Raw genomic sequence first — 22,909 nt, 5'->3', positions numbered from 1 at the left:
ACGGCAAGCCTACAGAAGCACTACTGGCGCCTTGAAAAGACATCGGAAGCAACCCGAAACATCAACAATCCTCCGAAAGAAGCACCACCGCCAAGGGCGTGTATGAAAGCGAGTAGACAATCGCATGCTACCTGCAAGCTCGACCTACAGGTGGTGCCAGGCACGGGTACAAAAAAGAACGCGAGGTCATGTTCGGAGATACGTCAATATTATGGGTACAAGTAACAAGAGGATTAGCGTGCAGGGTCGACGTACAAGCCTACATGTTTGAGACTCGACAACTCTCTCTCTCTCTCGCTCTCTCTCTCTGTCTCTCTCTCTAGTTAAATAGTTAAAACATGGCCGCCATCCCACCATTTTAATTTCTAGAATCTTTGTCATTATCGTCTTTTCTAATGGACAATACATCGACATGCCTTTAATGAACTACTAGTGCAACGGCGCCGCCTTCGGGGCAGCACCACCTCCGGCGGTGCTATGCGAATGCATATGAGAGACACCCTTCTGACCAAGGTAGTGCCAAGCACGACATTTTCTTTCAATGACCCCTGAGTAACAATTATATAATCGCAAATTCTTTTGCCTATATCAGCATCTTGTGTAATGCCACATTCCTTCAAGGTGTAAGTCTATGTGATTGCATTTGGAGAGATGCCCTCTCTCCCCATCTATCGAAAACAGTGTAGAGCTTCCTAACCCTGACTCTTGCCTTCAAGTTGAGAGCATATGTGATTTCATCTAGAGAGACACCCTTGCTTCGCATTCGCCGAAAACATCCCAGAGCTTCTTGGGCTTGTCCAACTTGGGCATATCCCTCAATCAATGCATCCCAAGAGATGACATCCCCGATGGGAAGCTCCTCAAGCACAAAGTGTACGTGATTGCATTTGGAGAGATTTCCTCTCTCCCCATCTATCAAAAACAGTGCAGAGCTTCGGCGGCGGCATGGCCCCTCTTACCCTTAAGCCGGGAGTGTTGTCCGACTATCTAGTATAGCTGCCCTCTTCTGGTGCCCCTCTCTCTCTCCCTCTCTCTCTCGCAGTCATCAGGACTATATGGCACTCTTTCAAATTTAAAATGTAGAGGTAAATCTCAAATTTTGTAGGTGGGATTACACTAAACCTTGGTTCTTTTGAGCATGTTCCTTTGTCTACATACTGGGTGGATTCTCTCTCTCTCTCTCTCTGTCCCTTTGTCTCTCTCTCTCTCTCTCTCTCTCTCTCTCTCTCTCTCTCTCACACACACACACACACACACACACACACACACACACACACACACACACAACCGTTTTTTGACCTAGTAGACAGCAGTTCACTCTTTTGACCATAACTTGCTCATCCGAACTCCGATTTAGGTGATCTATAACCTCAATCGAAGAGCACGTAGCCCTCTACGCATTGATGTAAAGACAGAATTTTTCTGTGTAATGGAAGGCTTTGCTGTAACAGCATCTCAGAACTGAAAAAACTGTCAAAACTTTGCGTTTTTTGTTGCCGACTTGAAGGCAATGTCAGACAAAACTCGCAAGGGTGGAAAAGCCACACTCGCCATGGAGAATGATGCAAAATCTCCAAGGAATTTGGATGCTAATCCAACCACATCGTCTACAACAACGGAAGCAATGATCATGGCTTACTTGATCTCGTTACAAGAAACCGTCAACAAGCAAGGTGAAGAGTTGCGCGCACTTGCAATGGAGAATGGTACTTTAAGAGTTCTCGTTGTGGAGAATGAGCACCTCAAGAAGGTTCTTGAAATGCAAACAACGCGCTTGATGCATCTTGAGAATGAAGTTCAAGAATGTAAACGCTCTCTTGTGGACATGAATGTAGTGAAAGAGCGCTTGAGCAAAGTTGAGAGTGATCATGTATTGAAAGAGGAAACGATAGATACAATACGACATGATGTATGTGAGATGAGAAATGCATCCAAATCATGGGCTGATATATGTAAGGATAATGTGGTTTCTACATCTCCTATCACGCAAGCCGTTGTCCAAGCAAAGAATGTAGAGAATGTGGACACTCAAGAATTGCAAGAACGACAAAAACGCTCAAAGAACATCGTCATTCGTGGAATCAAGGAGGAAAGCATGGAAACACCTCAATCTCTTGCGGTTGCTATTGAAGAGTTTTTTGCTACACACTTTGGCATGTCAGGAATCATGGCTTATGGTGCACATCGAGTTGGAAAACAAGGAGTCCCTCGCTCGGGAAAAAGACCTATTGTATGTACCATGGCTGATGAGGTAAAGAGAAAGATCATCCTTGACAATGGTTGGATCTACCTCAAAGGAACAGGTTGTAATGTATATGAGGATCGCACTCTTATGCAACAAAATGTACGTCGCAAAGCATACGAGGAAAGAAGCAAGAAGGTTAAGGTATCATCTCAAGAAGAAAAGGCACTTGAGGAGGATGCAAGTCCACCCAACAAATAGGGACACATGATCTATGAGACCAACTCACGCTTGCGAATAAGCTTTTGGAATTGTAACGGGTATCCATGGAATGCGGGAATTGGCATTGATGAGCTTACCAATGACTCTGATGTGATACTTCTTGTCGAAACATGGGAGCATGATGCGCAACGAATTCTTGGATTTGACAAATACGATGTACATTCTTTGATGTGGGCCAAAAATGCAAAGCAACGAAGAGGCCAAGGAGGCATAGCATGTATGACCAAAAAGGGTTTGAAAGATGTTTCCATTGTCAAAGAAGATAAGTATAAACGCTACTTATGGCTGAAAATCAGCCCACCAAATGGTCAAGTCATGTTTGTGGCCGGCTGCTACATTCCTCACTATGACTCCAACTTTTATGCTCGCTTGAATATGGATAGAGATCAGCCCTTTGTTGAACTAGAGGAAGACATTGCTTATTACAAGGATCAAGGTGAAGTCATTGTTTTTGGAGACATGAATGCTCGCACAAATATGTTACAACACGACACACAACAAGTCGACATGCCGCATGTATCAAAAAGAGTGGATGACTCATACATGTATAATCGAAGTTCTAATGATGCAAAAGAAGTGGATCACTATGGAAAGTCACTTCTACATATGTGCAATAGTACCGGAATGCTCATTGCAAATGGTGTATCTCTATGGCAAGGCACCAATGACTTTACATGTAGAAAGCACAATGGTGCTAGCGTGATTGACTATATGTTGTTCTCAGAAGCCACTCTAGAATGCATACAAAGCTTTACACTTGGTGAATGGAATCCGGAATCGGATCATAGGATGTTATGTATTGACCTCAAGTGTGGTAAACGGCCCGAGCATGTAGCCTCCAATCATGATGTGAATCATTTGTACCTACGTCTAGACTTCAAACGAGCACTTATATATGCTGATATGGTGGACCAAATGTTAAGCATGATAGAGCATCAAGGGAGCCCAACATTAGAATGCAAGTGGAAAGTTTTCAAAGAAGTAATTTTCTCTTGTGCGAAGGAATGCTTTTCGGCGAAACACATGTCTTGCAAAAGGTCTAAGAAGGGTAGCACCAAGAAGAAATGGTTTGACATGGAATGTAGTCAAGCCCGAAAACACTTGCTAAGATTGGATGCAATCAAAGACAAGGAAGTTTACTTGGAATGTTCACACACATACAAAGCACTTGTTCAAAAGAAGAGGAGAAGGTGGGAAGTTGAAAAACAACTTCTTTTAGCACAAGAGAAAGCACATGCATGTGGAAAGTTTTGGCAAAATCTAAAAGGCAAGCGCGTTGAGAGCTTTGGTGACTTGACTCTTGAGGATATGTATATGCATTGTAAGAATCTCTATGAGCAACCCAATGTTGATAAGATGGAGGGTTGTAGCTCCCTTCCATTTATGTCTCCCTTCTTTACCATTGAAGATGTATGCCGCGCGCTTGAGAAACTTGCTACTCGCAAGGCAGGTGACCTTCAAGGTGTCAAGGCTGAAATGATTAAATGGACAAGCAAGAAAACACGATATTGGATATGCGATATGTTTAACCTTGCACTTCAGTATGGCATGCCTCATGATTGGAGTGCAAATTGGATCAAACCTTTGCACAAAGGAGGAGATGTAAACAATGTGAACAACTATCGCACTATAATGGTTGGTTCTTTGATGGCAAAGTTATTTGGATGTATCATGGAGATGAAGATAAGTGAATGGGCTGAAAAGAATGGCAAACGTGCGCTTGGCCAAGCAGGTTTTCGAAAGCATCATAGCACTATTGATCACCTTGTCACTCTTCGAGTTCTTATGGAAGCGTCTCGATTGAAAGGAAAAAAGTTGTATTGTTGCTTTGTGGATTTCAAGAAAGCTTTTGACATGGTACCGCGAGGAAATCTTTGGAGACGTATGCAAAGCCTTCAAGTGCCGAGAGAATTTATGCATGCAGTCTTTCGCATCTACCAAAAAGTGATATGTCGATTACGTATGGGAGATGGAATTTCAGAATTTTTTGCAAGCACTATTGGTGTCAAACAAGGATGCCCACTTTCCCCAACCCTCTTTGGGCTACTCATTGATGAATTGGAATACATGGTTCTTGATTTTATGCAGCAAGAAGGCATAGAAGAGGTTAAGATTGGAAATGCGGTGATCATGCTTTTGCTTTATGCCGATGATGTAGTGCTCTTGGCACATACCTTAGAAGATGCACAAAAGCTTATGAGTGTCTTGGAACGCTTTTGCCTACATAGCGGGCTGATCGTGAATGGATCCAAAACCAAGGTTATGCTTGTAAAGACCCTCAATGAAGAAAATCCATGCATTGTATACAACAATGAGAAACTTGAAGTGGTAGATCACTTCAAGTACCTTGGCCTTGAGGTTCCATCCAATCATAAATGGAAGGATTGTGCAATGCGTCGCTTGGAAGCCGGAAAGAGGGCTTATTATGCATTTGAGAACATGTGCAATGCAGGAGAGATCAAGTGTTGGGCTCTCAAAAAGTACCTCTTTGACACATTGGTGACACCGGTGCTTCTTTATGGAGTGGAGGTGTGGGGTGGAAGCATCGGGAAGTCTACTTGGAAAGAGTTTGAGAATGTCCAAAAGCGTTTTCTCACCAACTTTCTCCAAGTCAAGACACAAACACCCTACATGCTCTTACTTCTTGAGTCCGGATCGCTTCCCATTGAGGTCTTGGGCATAGAAAGGGTTGTGGAGTACATGCGTAAGACACAACGTAGCCCTTTGCATCGACTTCCTAGAATCGCATATGAAGCAAGTCAAAAGGTTCAAAAGACATGCAAGAGAAAAATACTAAGTTCGGGGTGGATGCTTGATATCAAGAAATGGTTTGGAAGATGGGATGCATGTCACTTGGTCAAGGATGCGTCGATCGACTCCCAAGTTAATGAGGCCTTCTTACAACGCCAATGTATCATGGCTTGGGAGAAATCTGGAGGTTCTCGCTTCAGCCATTACACCACACACGTTGCCCCAAACTACAAATCTCTCTTCTTCTCGGAACGAGGTAACCGAACCCCTTCCTACATCCTTGAGCCCATCCCGTTGAGTGCGATCCGCACCATTGCCTCCATTCGTCTTAACTCCCATTCTCTACGCTGCGAGACAGGACGTTGGGGCACTGGCGAGGAGTGTCATCGACTTTGCACCTTATGCCCTCGTCAAGTGCGAGAGAGTGAGTACCACACACTACTTGAGTGCTTAGCTTTTGACCACATTAGGTCCTCTTTTCCCCATATATTCAGCCATGAGCTCTCCCTACATACCTTCCTCTCCCAACCACGATGTGGACTCTCTATTGCGACGCTCATTTCAGCCATTTTTGAGCATCGAGAGTCACTTATGAACTCCACTCACACCACGTGACATGTTCATTTGGTCCCATAGGTCATATTTGACCTCCCAGGACGATAATAGAACTATCTATCTATCTATCTATCTATCTATCTCTCTCTCTCTCTCTCTCTCTCTCTCTTTGTTGTCCATGCGTTGGGCTCTCTCTCTTTCTCTAGCTAGAGAGAGAGACAGAGCTCTCTCTCTCCTTTCCTCTCTCTCTCTCTCTCTCTCTCTCTCTCTCTCTCTCTCTCTCTCTCTCTCTCTCTCTCTGTGTGTGTCTCTCTCTCATCGAGCAAGGAAGAGGCATGGGCTGCTCGGCTGGGTTTTCTCCCTTAAGCTTGTCAAGCAACAAGCCATGGAAGGGGTTTCGAGTACACGGATATGCTTGGCCGACCGGGTTATGCCGCAGGAAACTTCCCCTGCAAGGCCGAAGGGGTCGACTGTCACTAACGGGCCGCGGGCACAGTCCCTAACGAGGGGAGGACCAACTGTCGCACCCACGCCGATTCGGCTGCTGAGGAGCTCGTTGGGAGCGCTGTGGAAAATCAGCCAAGTCACGAGCTTGCACCGGTGCCAGTTGTTGTACCCATCGTGACCTCTGTCATCATCTTCTTCGACGCAATCGGCCATGGCGGTAGCAGAGTTTGTTTTTTTTAAAAATTTAGTTACTCTGCCCTACCCTAACTAAGGGTGCATGCCCACCCCGGGCACACATCCCTTCAAACAAAGTGGGGTTTTGAGTGAGGTCGACGGGGTACGCTGCACATCTTCCGTACTGTTGAAGCACGATGCTCGACAGTTTCTGCAGAAATTTTTGAGAGGCTTGAAAGGCTGCAAAGCGAGCAAGGCTCGGTCGGGTCCAGGCCAAGGGCCATTTCTATCTTAAATTTGGATCTCACTTTGAGTTCCATCATGCCAAGGTTACGTGCTGAACAACGGGATCATACGCAAGGATACGACAAGCTTGGTAACTCATGCATTATGCAAGAATTTGACAACACAGTACGTCGAGTCATGTGATTCAGGTATGCACTCAATTTTGCGGCATCTTTTGTTTGCAAAGAATTAATGTTTGGGTTGACGGATCGGAATCAAGCATGGCTTGAGTACACAATCCCTCGCCACCACCCGCAAGTCGGAGGTTGATTGTTGATACAAAGGCAACTCAGGCAGGGCCTGTGACCTATCCGATTATGGTATTCAGTAAGGCCGACCGGTAATTATCATTTCAAGCAATTGTCGACCATCAGATACATTCTAGGAGCAAGGCTCCCTTTAGCGACACTCCAATAAACCAATTTTTGTCTTACGTCGGTTGTTAATTTTTGATCTCTCCTCATTGTGCTATCTCGAGGCGGAGGAAAGCAAGATTTCTGGGAGCGCGGCTCCATGCATTGGATGCATACTCTTTTCCAAGCCATTGCTGCTTGCTAAGAGCAGGCCATATGGGTACATGAAGCATCGTGGAACAGACATTGACATTCACAGCTAGGAGCGGAATGCAATGTTGAACACCATATGAATTTTCACAATGCCAACTTGTCAAGCACAGGTTGCTTTGATCAAGCAGTATTGGACAATTGCTGACATTGGATAGTTCAGCTGTAGCTGATATCTCTCTCACCATCGAGCAATCTTATGATTCTCAATCAGAAGCAAAATTTGGCAAGGCCAATTTCCTATGAAATTTTGACAAGGTCAATCTTTTTCTGCTCGGACATATGTGTGTCACCAAGAGCATCTGTTAGCTATGAGCTTTCAGGTTACATTCTTGTCTCATCCATTTGATGAACTTACGTGAAGCAAGGCTTCTATTTATGCATCATGCATTGAAGCTCCCCACGTTTGACATATGCTATGAGCATACAAACTTGGAAAGGATTTGGCAAAATGTTTGCAGATTCTTTCATTCCGTATACGAGAGATGTATGTGATACAAGAGGGCGAATATACATATGCGACAACTCTCTCTCTCTCATGGCAGATTTGGCTATGAGCCACCTTTACACAAGCTTTTCCTTTGGAATTTCATGACAACAGGTTGCAGCAACACCTACCAGGTTAGCCACGTTCAAGTTTTTCTAGTTTTTTTTTCCATGTTTACACTTTACTTGGCAATTACTGTTATTGTGCAAAGCAAAGTGCTTTGGCAATTTTACATGAAGCACGGCTCCTCCCTTGTGCCAAGATACTGCCATTGATTTGGAATCAAGGGCTTTGGCACACAAGTTTGGGAAACCTACCAGTTTCTTCTGTGCAAGGCACTTATGGTTTTGGTTCGCACGCTTGAGACCATCATAGTAGCCAAGGGCTTACGTTTTTGCATGCAAGGCATGCTAAGCAGGTGGCATGAATTCCACCACTTTATGTATTATGCTTCCGCTATCACACTCGCAACTCTGTCAAGGACAGACTAAGTGATGGATTGTTGAACCTGCTAGTTGGTTGCTATCAACACCCAACAACACTAAAAGGAACCTAAATCTAGGACTTATTTCACGGGCAATGTGCCAATGCTAAGTCATTTTCATACAATCACGACCCTGCAAGGCAGGTAGATCAAGATGTGGTTGTGTTTTTCTGTTACCTCTCTCAATGAGAGAGTCATAGCAGAAACTTGTTGCATGCTTATAGGATACGATGCACGTTAGACATAAGATGCACATGAACATGGCAATCAACTATACATGTCATAGTCGTTCAAGGACAGTTCCGCAGCCCAGCATGCTCTTCTTCTTCTCTCTCGTTCTCTCTCTTTAAGGGAATAATGAAAATATTCTAAGAAGCTTTTGATACGTGTTTTGCTCGTGAGTCAGAGCCTGAGCCAAGGTGCTCTAACTCTCAGCTAGCACATGGCTAAGATGCTACTCAAATTACTCTTCATTGGTTCGTCCATTGAACACTAATTTGCACAAGGGCTATGAGCCACACGGGCTAAGAGCTATTGTCAGGCCAAGGGTAAGACCCAACTATTGGCATTCTTTGGGTGATTGTTTTCAAGAGTGAATCGATCTACCCAGGGAAGTATACATCAACGTTAATGGACAAGCAAGGGTCTTGTCATTCATGATGTTTACAGTGTCATTTTTGCACTACATGTTTTCAGTGCGACACTCAATTTTAGTTTTTGATAAATCTTTCACCCACAGCAGCTGATCTCTACAAGGAAGTATAGATGCAGCAATCAGTTAAGACAGCATGGCTGTCCACAAGAGCTACGCAGTTCATTTGTGTGGATTTCTTGCTCTCTCTATAGCACTACGGAGTGTCTATGGACATATTGTTTGGGGTACGACCCGGAGGGTGACTGCTACATCACCCCATATGCATTGAGGATCACAATTTGATCTCTCCCAGTTAGCCTTTCAAGGAACGAATTTCGCAATCTACCATGCTACCCGGACACACTCAACTTTTCAAGTTGATTTCAATCATTATCTACACAGTTAACTATATTGGTTACTGTTGCCTGCTAGTTTAGCAATTTCTACAAAGGGTCTTACCAAGGGGGTTTTACTACGTAAATTTTAACCAAAGGGGTTGGATTGCCAAGGCAACGACCACGGTTTCTAGTGCAATATTGTTTGTTTTTTCAGGTAGGAACGTGCTCCTCTCCGTTTGAATACGGGTAAGTGAACATTACGTTCAAATCTCCAGGTACGCATCTATTGATTTGATGTTATTCCTTTTTCAGTATGCTTTACTTGGTTTTTTCAAGCCGTATAAGTACGCTTGAATGTTATAGAGCCATGCCAAGGGCATGATGGCACAAAGTCTTTTGGGCCAAGCGTCCAATCTATCTTTCTGTCTTTTGCTGTTACGAACCTACTTGTAGGGTTCACTTTGGCACATGTTGTCACATGGGATACAACATGGTCTAGGAACTCCAGGAGTTCGGTTTAGCCAGTGTGGAGCAATGAATGAGGGCCCCTCTCACTCTTGTCGTAGAGTGTTTGCAGTTACCTCCACACACAAGTCCATCTCGTACTTGATGGATGTCACTTTTCTTGATATCCTTGTTTTAGACATATTCCACATGTGGAGAACATGAGTCTCTGGGACTGACACTGGCGCCAAATTTCTACCAATGTGTCGCGACGAAGTCCCTAGGTGATGGTTGTATCCATTGGTTCGACCATTTTGAGCACAGAGTATCAAGTACAATTTCAGTGGCCAGAAATTGTCGGGTACTAAGTACAGACTTGTGGTGATTACAAGTGCTGTGAAACCACCTTAACGGAGGGTTGTTTCTACATATAGCAAAGTCTGCTACGTTCATGAGAATGTCTCATGGTTGGTTCCTAGGTGTGACCGGGTTGTCACCTTCTATTATGGTCCAACTTTTGTTGCAAGATTTTCACGTAAGTATAGTGGAAAGTCTCGTCATGGAATTGCGGTTCGGATAAGTTTGTGTTAAATGCATGCACGCTAGGTGTTATGGGCCCTAGTGTTTAACACAAATTTATTCGGAGCGGCATGCAAATTCATGGACTTTATGCTTTCTGCAATTTTTTGCACTGTCAGTGCAATTTCTCTTGCAGATTTAGTATGAGTTTACACCCTGCCATACAAGGTGATGGCTTAGTATGGGTGTTTGTGATTGGATGCTTGAAACTCCAATCTGCTTTCAACCTAGTTGGTTGTCTCCATTCCATATCGCGTATATGGCTGAATACTCAATGATTGAGTCATAGTTTGTCGTCAGTCGTGGGCGACTGTCTGTAAGTGGTTGGGGGAAAGCACCTCACTCTTACTGTTGCTACTCATCCCGCGTAGGATGGGCAGTTTACAAGCATTGTATTTAGTACTAAAGGATATGCAAAGTGCATACGTTAAATCACGCTAAAGGATATGCTAAGTGCATACGTTAGCAAGAAGTGAAACAACTGGATCGGTTACCTTTCTAGTTTGGAGTTTGCTTCATATGATGAAAGGCATGCTACGGCTACTTTTAGTCTCTGACTGTTATTCTCAAGTTATCAACCTTAATCATCAGTTTTGATGCGGTTGTCTACTAGCAAGAAACCATAGCAAGTCAAGGACTTGGTGGTTGCTGCTGATGAGTATGTCAGCATAGTACTTTCATGGAAAGATGAGCCGAGGTTATATTGCACATTCAAGTACCTCCAGAAAGTCTGAAACTTGGGTATGCATTTAGACACCTCTTCGTTATGATAACTCGTTTAACATACTCAAGTGAGTTTTAAATGGAGTCTTCACATTATGTTAGTTATGGGTCGGTTAACCAAGACGGTTATACAGGGACAACAATGTGGCATGAGAGAGAGAGAGAGAGAGAGAGAGAGAGCGGTACTGTGTGTGTTTGAAATTTATAAGATGGACAACATGAAAACCTTTATGCAACAACCTAAACAAAAGTCATCACAACATATTTTCAAACTAAATTTGCACTAACATATATAGAGTAACTGATATTTCCCATGTTAAAAAATATAACATGCGTAGAGACTTAAGATTTATACGCTCAAAAGCGTAGTCTACGACATGCCCTGCTGCGGTATCGAACCACCCATGGCCCACGATGTAAAACACATCTACCAATCACTGGAGGAAGAGATCCTAACACAAAAACACGTAGGAACCAAGCACCGAGACTAAGATTCTGAGCAAACATAGCATTAATTGGACGGGTTTTGCCTAACTCTGCAATGGTGACACGTGCTCTGAATCCTCTCTGAATAGCAACTTGAATGTAGCACAGTAAGCTCGGATCATATGAAGCATGATATATACCCACCATTAAGAATTCTGGGTAATACTGTGATCTAGAGCCAAACAAAAAGCTATTAGTATAGACAGTTATTTTGATACACAAAAGCTATTACTTTACTATATCAACATCAACATTGTTACCTTGCTACATCCAAGCCTCGAGTAGATGAATCACCTGCATGGCTATGATTGGACCCCTCCATAATGGTGGATCTAATACATAATCGTTGACTGTGAGATTTAAATTCTTTAAAGTATCGAAATGTCACAAACACACATATACAATATTTTACCTCGGACGTGTCGAGGTCATCTCCCTAGTGTGTAAGTCACAGAGGTGTTAGGATCCATCTTCATTCATACATATACATATACATAAAGGATTAGAAATTCATGAAAAAGCACATGAAGCATAAATCTCTCAACGCTAATAAATCTTAGTCAATTGTTTCAGCGAATATACCTTGCTTGAGGCTACACCATGTTTCATAAGAAGATACTAAGCTTGTAAATGAGAAAGAAATAGTTGCGAGAGTCACCTTGCTTTTTTATTGGATGGAACATATCCAGCCACGTTAAACCCCATGGCAAGGGGGTGGCAGGGGACAGGTCAATTGCAACACCTCTTTGTAGACAATGTTAGAAGTGTATGTTCTTTGATCTCCATGTCTACTAATGCTTGTTAAGTGACTATCACCAACCACAACCTTGATGGCAGAAGAGGATCTCACGCGAGACATTGCCACATATAGTTGACCATGGGTGAAAACAGGTGTTGGGAGATACAATCCAAGAACCCCCAATGTTTGGCCTTGCGCCTTGTTGATTGTCATCCCAAAAGCACAACGTAGGGGAAATTGGTGGCGTCTCAAATCAAAAGGGAGACCTTCTCTAGATCCCATGAGAAAATCAATCCTTGGAATGAACACTGCATTTCCTGCATGTGACCCTGTAATGATTTTTGCTTCAATCACTTTGCTGTGGAATTACTTATAAATCAAGCGTGTCCCATTACAAAGACCACTTCTTGGATCCAAATTGCAAAGCAACATAACTGGAGCATTCTGTTTTAATTGTAAAACATGCGGTGGAAAGCCTCCCCCAAAATCTAAACTATTTACAAACTCACTTGTGAATAAAATGCTATCACAATTTGATTCACACACTAAGTCCGCACTGACATATTCATTATAAGTACCAGGAAATTGCTGCAAGCCCAAATTGTTTATAGTATCCACCTCATCGTTCCGTGGAGCCAAAATTGCTCTATCCTTGAAAAAAGATGCATGGCAAGTCTGTGTTTCAAGGTCTCTATATATGCAAGCAACCAATGCTTGCAAATTATTTTGTGGTAGCATCATGCAAGCCGACATGGCCACATTATCAAGTATGTCCCCATCACAAACATCGCCATTACCAATATCAAGTGTCCATTGCACAAACTCTCTTTCAATAACAATACTTAAACAATTGACCACTCGCATATTCTGTGTTAGATGCATGATTTTTGTACGTTGCCAAATGTATGACTGGCACAAAGATGCATTAACAATGTCTTCTCTTCCCCCTTTGCGCACAACATGTAATATCTGTCTGAAATCACCACCAAGGAGGAGAACCTTTCCACCAAACAACATGTCATTTTTCATGACATCTCTTAGTGTCTTATCAAGAGCCTCAAAAGCGTGTCTATGAGCCATGGGGGCTTCATCCCATATGATCAGTGAAATCATTCGCAACAGCTCAACAAGATGGATGTTAATTACTTTAATGTTGTGGACTCAGAAGTTATATCAATAGGGATCTTGAATCTAGAGTGTGTAGTCCTTCCATTTTCGAGAAGCTGTGTTGCAATCCCGGACGATGCACATGCCAAAGAAACTTTGGACTCTCCGCGTATCCGAGAGAGCAAAGCATTGTAGAGATAAGTATTTCCCGTTCCACCTGGCCCATCCAAGAAAAAAACAGTCCCTCTGCTCATGCAAGCTGCTTGTAAAACCCGATTGTAAGCTTCCCTTTGCCCAATATTGAAAGATGATTCCATTCGAGCAGACAATACTCTTTGTTCCTCTTTGTTATACATGAACTCTTCAGCAAGCACTCCATGCTCACTCATAATTTGCAAGGTGTGATCCACCTAGTGCATTCCAGAATAATCCGAGATCCTCTTTCCATAGTGTTGAAGCACCGTCTCTAAGTTTGACAAAGCTTGGTTCAGTGCCATATGTTCACAGATATTCGCATCATTTGTGCAAACCCTCATATGATATACATGGTCCTCAGAAATCTCCTTACAGAAGCGATTCCACAATGCACCAGGATGTATTGGTTCACAAAAAACCAAAATGACTACAAACAGTAGGCGCAATTGTTGCCCTGTTTGCTGAAAAGAAGCTTCTTCCAAACAAAGAAACCATTCATCATCGACTTGCAGTAATCCTCGTGCATTACATGTTTCTTTAAATGTGTCATATACTCGTCCATTGAAGGTTCTAATATCCTCAAAAGACTTACATCCTTTGCACATGTTGAGTAACATACGCAAATAGTACAAATCTCCAGCATTGGGAACAATGTGGTACATTCTTCCAATCATGCCACCAATCTGTCTTTGAGTCCATGTTCTACTTGCTGGCTTCCAAACCCACTTTGTTGGGAAGTCTATGTACAACAAATCGTTGGCCTCTGGATATTGTTCATTTGCAACAAACCACTCAGTGAGCGTTGTCTTTTTGCTGACATCTCCCTCCACCACACTCTGTACAGTCGCTCTGTCGCTAAAGATGACTTGATTTTGATGAGGCAAGTGAACTTGGAGCCGTTGTATGTCAGGTTTCTCTTGATGCATGTGAAACCCAAGTATACACCAGATAGCCTCAGATGCTGATACATATCGAGCATTAAGATAGTTTGTAACTTAATTTAGAAGCCCTTCACTATCTTGTAGAACAACAATGGCCCTGTCATGTCCCTTATACACATACTTGTAGAGATATTTCACAGAGGATATAGTGGAGCAAACCTCCACATTGATATGTCATTGTACCTTATTGACAAAAATGGATTGTATGGAACAATCCATTTATTAATCATTTGCACTTTATTACGAACAATGTAATTTCCATCATCCCTCCTCATGTACGTTGGGTATCCATCCCTAGCCATAGTAGTCGATGCACTGAAGCTTCGAGGATATTTAAACCTGCACTTCCCATATTTCATACATGGAGCATTCTTATTCAAGTTTCCACACGGGCCATGCGCATTACACCGACTGATAACATCATACAACTGTGGAAACATTACTTTATCAGGTAGCTCCGCACACACAATCTTATCATAATGCAATGTCTCTGTTGGTTTATGCTCAGATGCAAGTATCAATAGAATGTGAGCATGAGGAAGGCCTCTCTTTTGGAACTCAATCACAAAAATGTGTCCAATGACCTTACCAAAAATAGCTCTCTTAATCAGAAAGCCCATCAAATCCTTGAAATTATGGTAGAAAACATGGGCAATAAGATCAGGACGATCATTGGATGTTTGTCCAGGTAGTAATGCATCCTGTATCTCCTTCCATCCAGGATTGCATGTGAATGTAATGAAGAGATTAGGTTTTCCTCTCTTGCGTACAATTGCCATGGCACCTTGGTACAACTAGTGCATATAGCGAGGGCCACCAACATACGAAGAAGGCAATACAACCCTTCTTCCAACATTAGCAGCCAATAACAGCTCTCTATCATCCCTTGTTCTATCTCTTGCTCCAACCATATCTGTCAAGCCTTGATACACCTCACTGCAAAGTTCACTTTGATGATTACGAACCCACAAAAGCCTCAACTCCTCCATACAACTATATGCATCAACAATATATTGTTGCAGTAGCCTACCACCACGTAAAAGACATTGTGTCGTGTCATCTCTAATTTGCAATCTATACTTGTAGAAATCCATTGTAGAAATATACTTTGTAGTTCCATTTACTCACTCTCTGCTTACTTCCGCTCTGTTCACTTGGGGTATGTAAGGATTCCAACCTTCTTCACCATTTAGAAATAGCAACACATATAATAGAGGCATGTATGACCTATGGCAATTTGAGATTCGTTTTAGACCACCACCCAAAAGATTCAACACAATATCACGATGGCCAATGTTGCTCTCTTCACCCTGACCAGCCATGATTGCAACAACTTCCACACTTGTTCGAGCAACATATTGCCAGCCATTTGTACACTTCTTAGTAATGACCATCCTAATATCCGGAATATTGGAAGTTTGGACCATCGTAGAAAACCCCCTAAAAGCTTGAACATACGGATTTACTCGATGCATCATCGATTGCAAGCTTTCCAAAACATCTGGTTTGAGTTTAGAAACATGACTCATCCTGTTTTGCAACTCATTCTCAGTGTCAAAAAAATACAACTGAGCAAAGCGAGGGATTTGACCTGATCGCTCTTCTGGCATCAATGGACCAATGTTATGATAAATAGATCCATGCACCTTGAAGGTATAGATTCCTTTTCTCTAGCAGAGAGATTCATCTATATGAGCTCCCAAAGAAGCAAATGCCAACACACTATTGTATGCTCTGATATGTTTCAAGAATTTTCTACTTCTAGTATTACCCCCGTGCATCAATTCCCTTAATTCTAAAGGAGGTTCACTTAATGGCGGCAAAGAAACATTTCTTGAGTTGCAACAACTCTTCCCCACAAATGTGCGAATGGTCTTTGCTTCCATTTTCCAAGATAAAGCACCACAAAAGGAGCATGCAAAATCCAAGTTGCCTATGTTGTGAAGAATACACTTTTCATTAGAAATAGATAACATAGAGATATGCATCAAGGAAGTGGTCTTAGAATATAAGTAAGTGATAGATAGGCAAAGTGTCTCAACTTTGGAGTAATCTCCCTCTCTGGAGACAATTACAGGCTCCTCAAGAACATCTCCATTATTGGCTTCCAAATTGTCTTCCACTTCAATCCCTACATAACTTTGCGAGAGAATTGACTCGTTATCTACATCCAATGCAATCCTTCCCTGAGGAAATTCATTGCATCGATTCACATTTATCAAATGCTGGCAATCTTCCCAGCGAGGCACATCAATCTCACCCAGAGAACGTCGAACTCTATCTCGCACTGCTGCACGTCGCGTAGCTCGAGAGGCTTGACATATCCTACTACGTCTTGCATGCCCAGGAGACAACACCTTTGGACCAATAGCCATCTGTCCAAGAAAGAACTCTTATAAGTACTCACAGGTATATACAGGTTAGTATCTAGAGAATTAAGAAGAGAGTATGGAGAAGAAAGGATTTCCCAACTATGTCTATCTTTCTTTGAGAGAGTCAGTGAGAGGAGGCTTGCCAACCCACATGGTAAATGTCTATATACTTCTATATCTGTCTCTCTATATCTTATCTAACTACTACTAAGGATATAGTTGTGGGAGCGAGTCCATCTGATTAGCCCACCGACGATTGTCGGTTAAGTTTCAGCCGACAGTTTTCCGCATTGGTTACAACGCGCCAGTTTGCACGTCAACTGGATTCTCACCCGACTGAGGTCCCGTGACCCTTGAGGAGTCACCACGTTAACCCATTATTGACCATTGGAAACCTTTGCTCAAGACGGATTCAAAGGTGCATCCAAATCAGCCCCGAAGTGCTTCATTATGAAGAGTTACCATGGTGACAGGTCCCCATTTGAGTTGGTAGAGTTGCATTGAGGTTTGGGTTGTTGTGTACATTCCGTTTATGCAATCAAAAGCAAATACCACATCGGCAATGGTGTGCATGTGATTACATTAGGAGAGACACTCTCGCTTTGCATCTGCCAAAAATAGCCCAGAGCTTCTTGACCCTACCCAAATTGGGCATATCTGGCAATCAATGCATTCTAAGAGACGGCATCCTATATAGGAAGATCTCTCCCACTTTTTGTGCTTTATGAAGTGCTTCACATTTGTCATACCTAGAAAGAAGTCAGACATTGCACACACCTAGAATACTTTGTGTGTATGTGTGTGTGTGTGTGAGAGAGAGAGAGAGAGAGAGAGAGAGAGAGAGAGAGAGAGAGAGAGAGAGAGAGAGAGAGAGAGAGAGAGAGAGAGAGAGGGATACAGGGAGAGAGAGATTCACTGCTACATAACTTGAGAGAGAGAGGGAGGGGAGAGATTCACTGCAACATAACTTGAGAGAGAGAGAGAGAGAGAGAGAGAGAGAGAGGGAGAGAGAGAGTTTCACTCCAACATAACTTGAGAGAAAGAGAGAAAGAGAGAGAGAGAGAGGGCGAGGGGGGGTAGGGAACGGGAGGTGTGACCCAAAAGACACAGTGGCAACAAAAATACTACAATTATGGAGATCCTTTGAGAATGTAGTATCCAAAGAAGACAACCAAGAGTCGTGAGCAAATTGGTATCCACTACATACATAAGCCTCCCCCAAAATGTAGTCAATATCGCCAAAGCCACCAAAATATAGATCCGCTAAGTCTATAATGAGAAAGAAGTGAGTATTACTATCGATTACATAATTCACTTCTTGCAAGGGTTGCCCTGCTTTGAACTGGATGGAAAATCTCCAACGACATTAATCCCCTTCTTGGGCCAATGGGTCGTTACCAATGCATGGAGCTTGTTTGAGATAGATCTAACTCTGGAGACACCTGTTGTATGTTGTACTTCTACGGCGGTCAATTTGTTGCTAGTACTTCGTAATTCAGGTACAATGCTTTTGAAATCAATGCTATCCTTGTCAAGAACGGACCTCTCCAAGAGACTCATGATTTTTGCCTGGTTGCTTTCTATGCGAGAAAGTTGTCCTTGCATTGAGCTCTGTTGCTGCAAAATACCATTAATCTGTATCTGCATCCGCTCCTCTAGACGATGAAGATAAACCCCTTGCTCATATTGTGAATGGCTCAACCAATGAATGCTCTCTCTATAGGAAACCTGTGATGCCTCCGCTCTGTCACATGAGGCTTGAATTTTGGAGCATACTGTGTGGATGATACCTAGTCCATCTACAAATTGCTTCTTTGCAGGTCCATCGCCACCTCGAGCAACGCGCTTGGCATTTCGTAAATTGTTTCTTGGATCTCTCTCTAGGGTAGAAAATATCACCTCGGAAGAATCTCCTCCAGAGGTAAGCACGTGCTCCATTTTTGTAAGAAAGAATAAGATATATATTTAGCACCGTGTTATACATGTTTTTCTCTCTATCTATTTCTATCTCTATTTTCCCCTATCCACCTCTCTATACCTCCCTCTCTATGGCGCAAGGTGGCCATAGAGAGAGCAATAGCCAAAGCCTGTGTGTAGGATGTCGTCTCTTGGAATGCACTGATTGTGGGATATGCCTAACTTGGTTAGGGCCAAGAGAGCGGCTGCCATATCTCAAACCCTCAACTGTTAAGAGTGTCATATTGTTCTAAGAGTGTCACCTAGTGTCCGGTGGTACAGAGTGCGCTAGAGATGTTGTCAGCGCTTATCTCAAACCCTCAACTGTTAAGAGTGTCAGCTAGTGTCCGGTGGTAGCTGTTCTAGTCTGCGAGTGAGGTACGCTTTAATTTATTTGTCTTGTTGTGCAGTGCTTAGCCCTACTCACAAAGGGCTCTGATCCAGTCTAAAACTCAAACGATAGTAAGTTGAAACACATTTTTCCTGAACAGTGACTCACAGACTCAATCTCACGTGGAGAGGAGGGAGATGAAATGAAATGTTATATTAAACGTCTTCAAAGGGCCAAGGTCTATGAGAGCCCGCAGAGATGACGATGACGCTGCTGCAGACACCGGGAGGAGGATGTTGAGCCTGCATGTGCTACTGCAGTAGCCGGCTCAGATGGCGATGAGCCCACAAAAATGACGATGGCGATGAGAAGCGATGACAGCCCGCGTGCGCTGCTACAATAGCCCGGAGGAGGATGGCGTGCGCTGCTGCAATAGCCGGGAGGATGAAGGAAGGCTGCAATGGCGAGCCTGCGTGAGAGTCGGTGGTCAACACCGCGCCATGCTGAGAGCTGTGAGGGGCGGGTGCAAGGGCATGAGGTTCTGTGGTCACTGCTGCATGCCGAACACCCTCGGGCATTGATCATGATAAGTCACAGTCTCAATCTCACGTGGAGAGGAGGGAGTTAAAATGAAATGTTATATTGGCCACTTCAAGCTGGACATTTCCCGCAATCAGTGCATTCCGTTGGCGGCTACCGTAAGAGAGAATATACGTATGTCTGCATGCGATAAAGGAGGATAGTGGCAACACTAGTACATGTGGCAAGGCATTCTCGATCACAATGTGGGCCGTGATGGGGGACTTCGTGGGCATCCACAAATACTGGCTGCAATCAGTGGTTCAAAGCTTATTGGCCACTTCAAGCTCACAGACTCAATCTCACGTGGAGAGGAAGGAGGTGAAATGAAATGTTATATTAAACGTCTTCAAAGGGCCAATGTCTATGAGAGCCCGTAGAGATGACGATGACGTTGCTGCAGACGTCGGGAGAAGGATGTTGAGCCCGCATGTGCTACTGCAGTAGCCAGCTCAGCTGGCGATGAGCCCACAAAAATGACGATGGCGATGAGAAGCGATGACAGCCCGCGTGCGCTACTACAGTAGCCCGGAGGAGGATGTGCTACTGCAGTAGCCAGCTCAGCTGGCGATGAGCCCACAAAAATGACGATGGCGATGAGAAGCGATGACAGCCCGCGTGCGCTACTACAGTAGCCCGGAGGAGGATGGCGTGCGCTGCTGCAGTAGCCGGGAGGATAAAGGAAGGCTGCAATGGTGAGCCTGCATGAGAGTCGATGGTGAACACCGCGCCATGCTGAGAGCTGTGAGGGGCGGGTGCGGCCGGGGCATGAGGTTCTGTGGTCACCGCTGCATGCCGAACACCCTCGGGCATTGATGATGATAACTCACAGTCTCAATCTCACGTGGAGAGGAGGGAGCTGAAATGAAATGTTATATTGGACACTTCAAGATGGACATTTCTCGCAATCAGTGAATTCCGTCGGCGGCTACCGTAACAGAGAATATACGTATGTCTGCATGCGATAAAGGAGGATAGTGGCAACACTAATACATGTGGCAAGGCATTCTCGATCACGGTGTAGGCCGTGATGGGGGACTTCGTGGGCATCCACAAATACTGGCTGCAATCAGTGGTTTAAAGCTTATTGGCCACTTCAAGCTCACAGACTCAATCTCACGTGGAGAGGAGGGAGATGAAATGAAATGTTATATTAAACGTCTTCAAAGGGCCAAGGTCTATGAGAGCCCGTAGAGATGACGATGACGTTGCTGCAGACGTCGGGAGAAGGATGTTGAGCCCGTGTGTGCTACTGCAGTAGCCGGCTCAGCTGGCGATGAGCCCACAAAAATGACGATGGCGATGAGAAGCGATGACAGCCCGCGTGCGCTGCTACAGTAGCCCGGAGGAGGATGGCATTCTTGATCACGGTGTGGGCCGTGATGGGGGACTTCGTGGGCATCCACAAATAGTGGCTGCAATCAGTGGTTCAAAGCTTATTGGCCACTTCAAGCTGGACATTTCCCGCAATCAGTGCATTCCAAGAGATGACATCCTAGGTCGGAATCTCCTCCTGCACTTTTCGTGCTTTATGAAGTGCATGGCATTTGGCATACATGTCGACCAAGGTAGTGCCAAGCACGACGTTTTCTTTCAATGACCCCAATTTTACAATATTATCATGTTTTTTTGTGCCCATATCAGCATCTTGTGTGATGCCACATACCTTCAAGGTTCATGCATTTGGAGACATGCCCTCTCTTTGCATTTGTTAAAAACAACCTAGAGCTTTGTGACCGTGACCCTTGCCTTCAAGATGCAAGCGTATGTGATTGCATCTGAAGCGACACCCTCGCTTCGCATCAGCCGCGAAAACAACCCAAAGCTTCTTCGCATCCGTGAGTTCAACTCTTGTTGATCCTTGAGGTCTCATGGGGTTGAGCCTGCAACTTTAAAACCTGTCTTCTTCTTCTCCTACTTCTCTCTATAGTTCTACAACATCTGTGATGTAGCACTCATACATGTACCCATCATTGTCTGTGCGAGAGTAGCACCCAACATCGAGATGGAGTTCTGTCTGATGTTTTGAAGAGAAGTAGGAGGAAACCTCTTTGGGTTACTGAAGGGGCATTCAGTCGGCCAACTCCAAAAATTAGGCTGTGTGGAAAAGGCCACCATGACCTCCACAGCAACACCCTACCCCTTCATATCCGAGAAGCTTCTAGAAATGGACCAGCTCCATCATCGCTACTCCTACACCATCCTTAATACCACCCTGCTACGCTTCTCTTATGGATGACTAAGCACCTTCACGCTCTTTCCCATCCCCAACCCTTGCGATCCTCAAGCTGGACCCAACACCCTCCTCCATTGAAGCTTCACCTATAACCCCACTTCATCCATCTCCCACTCGAATGCTCTCTCTACCATCTTCTCCTTGTGTATCTAGCTTAGAACTCAGCTCTCCTTGATTGTTGACGATTGTGAGTAGCCAAGGATGTTGAAGAGGGGAAATAGGAAAATCTCTTTAGGGTTCTTTGGTGGTCATTTAGCCGGCGGCTACCACAATAGAGAATATACGTACGCCTACGGGCTATAGAGGAGGGTAGTGGCAACGCTAATACATGTGGCAACGCATTCGAGTGGAATATCAAGGGCATTGACACGCAGTAGGTGTGGGCCGTGACTGGCAACTTCATGGGCGGCCGCAAATATTGGCTTAGTGCATTCCCGCAATCAGTGCATTCCAAGAGATGACATCCTAGGTAGGAATCTTCGAAGGGCCAAGGTCTATAAATGACCCCTCTTAAAATAGCTCAAAGCTTCGTGACCCTGCTATCAATGCACCCTTGCGAGGGTCTATCGCATCAAAAAACAACACACACCTACTCTCTCTCTCTCTCTCTCTCTCTCTCTCTCTCTCTCCCCCTCTCCCCTTGACATCTAGGACAGGAAGCTCCTCAAGCACTTTTTGTGCTAATTCCCAAAATACCCCTTAAATTTCAAAATCCCCGAAAGTACCCTTGTATCTATTTTCTAGATCCGTTTTCTAGTGCTTAGCAATTCATCTCCAAAGCCTACATAACCAACACAAATTCTAGTTTTAGCATATTGTATCTATACTAATATTTTTTAGCATCTCTGGAATCACGTAAAATAATGAAGCAATTAATCTCCAAAGCACATAACCAACACAAATTCTAGTTTTAGCATATTGTATCTATACAAATATTTTTTTGCATCTCTGGAATCACGTAAAATAATGAAGCAATTCATCTCCAAAGCCTACATAACCAACACAAATTTTTCTAAAAGTAATTTGTCACAATTATCTA

General features: G+C 43.8%; 2 protein-coding genes across 2 annotated transcripts; both read right to left on the bottom strand.

Moving 5' to 3' along the window:
• Positions 1 to 12,519: 12,519 nt before the first annotated feature.
• Positions 12,520 to 13,233, bottom strand: LOC147439186 (uncharacterized). Its single transcript, XM_086483983.1, has one exon. It carries the CDS (start codon positions 13,231 to 13,233, stop codon positions 12,520 to 12,522), a length of 714 nt encoding a protein of 237 aa, XP_086340109.1.
• Positions 13,234 to 13,295: 62 nt separating this feature from the next.
• Positions 13,296 to 15,175, bottom strand: LOC147439185 (uncharacterized). The gene is made up of 3 exons (XM_086483982.1): positions 14,758 to 15,175; positions 13,791 to 14,416; positions 13,296 to 13,670 (listed from the first exon to the last, which is right to left on the bottom strand). Exons 1-3 carry the CDS (start codon positions 15,173 to 15,175, stop codon positions 13,296 to 13,298), a joined length of 1,419 nt encoding a protein of 472 aa, XP_086340108.1.
• Positions 15,176 to 22,909: the final 7,734 nt, after the last annotated feature.

Source organism: Adiantum capillus-veneris, chromosome 16 (assembly GCF_014529385.1).
Source record: "Adiantum capillus-veneris isolate H3 chromosome 16, ASM1452938v2, whole genome shotgun sequence".
In the NCBI taxonomy this organism is placed as follows: domain Eukaryota; kingdom Viridiplantae; phylum Streptophyta; class Polypodiopsida; order Polypodiales; family Pteridaceae; genus Adiantum; species Adiantum capillus-veneris.
This window is presented reverse-complemented; position numbering and strand designations above follow the sequence as displayed.

Bases quoted from the DNA above. Each gene is read 5' to 3' on its own strand.
- LOC147439185 (XM_086483982.1), bottom strand. From the start codon at position 15,175: ATGGCAATTGTACGCAAGAGAGGAAAACCTAATCTCTTCATTACATTC. The intron at 14,417-14,757 runs GTATGAAATATG...GATATGTATCAG, and splicing joins CTTGAATAAGAATGCTCCAT to CATCTGAGGCTATCTGGTGT. The intron at 13,671-13,790 runs GTTTGCACAAAT...GGAATGCACTAG, and splicing joins ACCATGTATATCATATGAGG to GTGGATCACACCTTGCAAAT.
- LOC147439186 (XM_086483983.1), bottom strand. From the start codon at position 13,233: ATGGCTCATAGACACGCTTTTGAGGCTCTTGATAAGACACTAAGAGAT.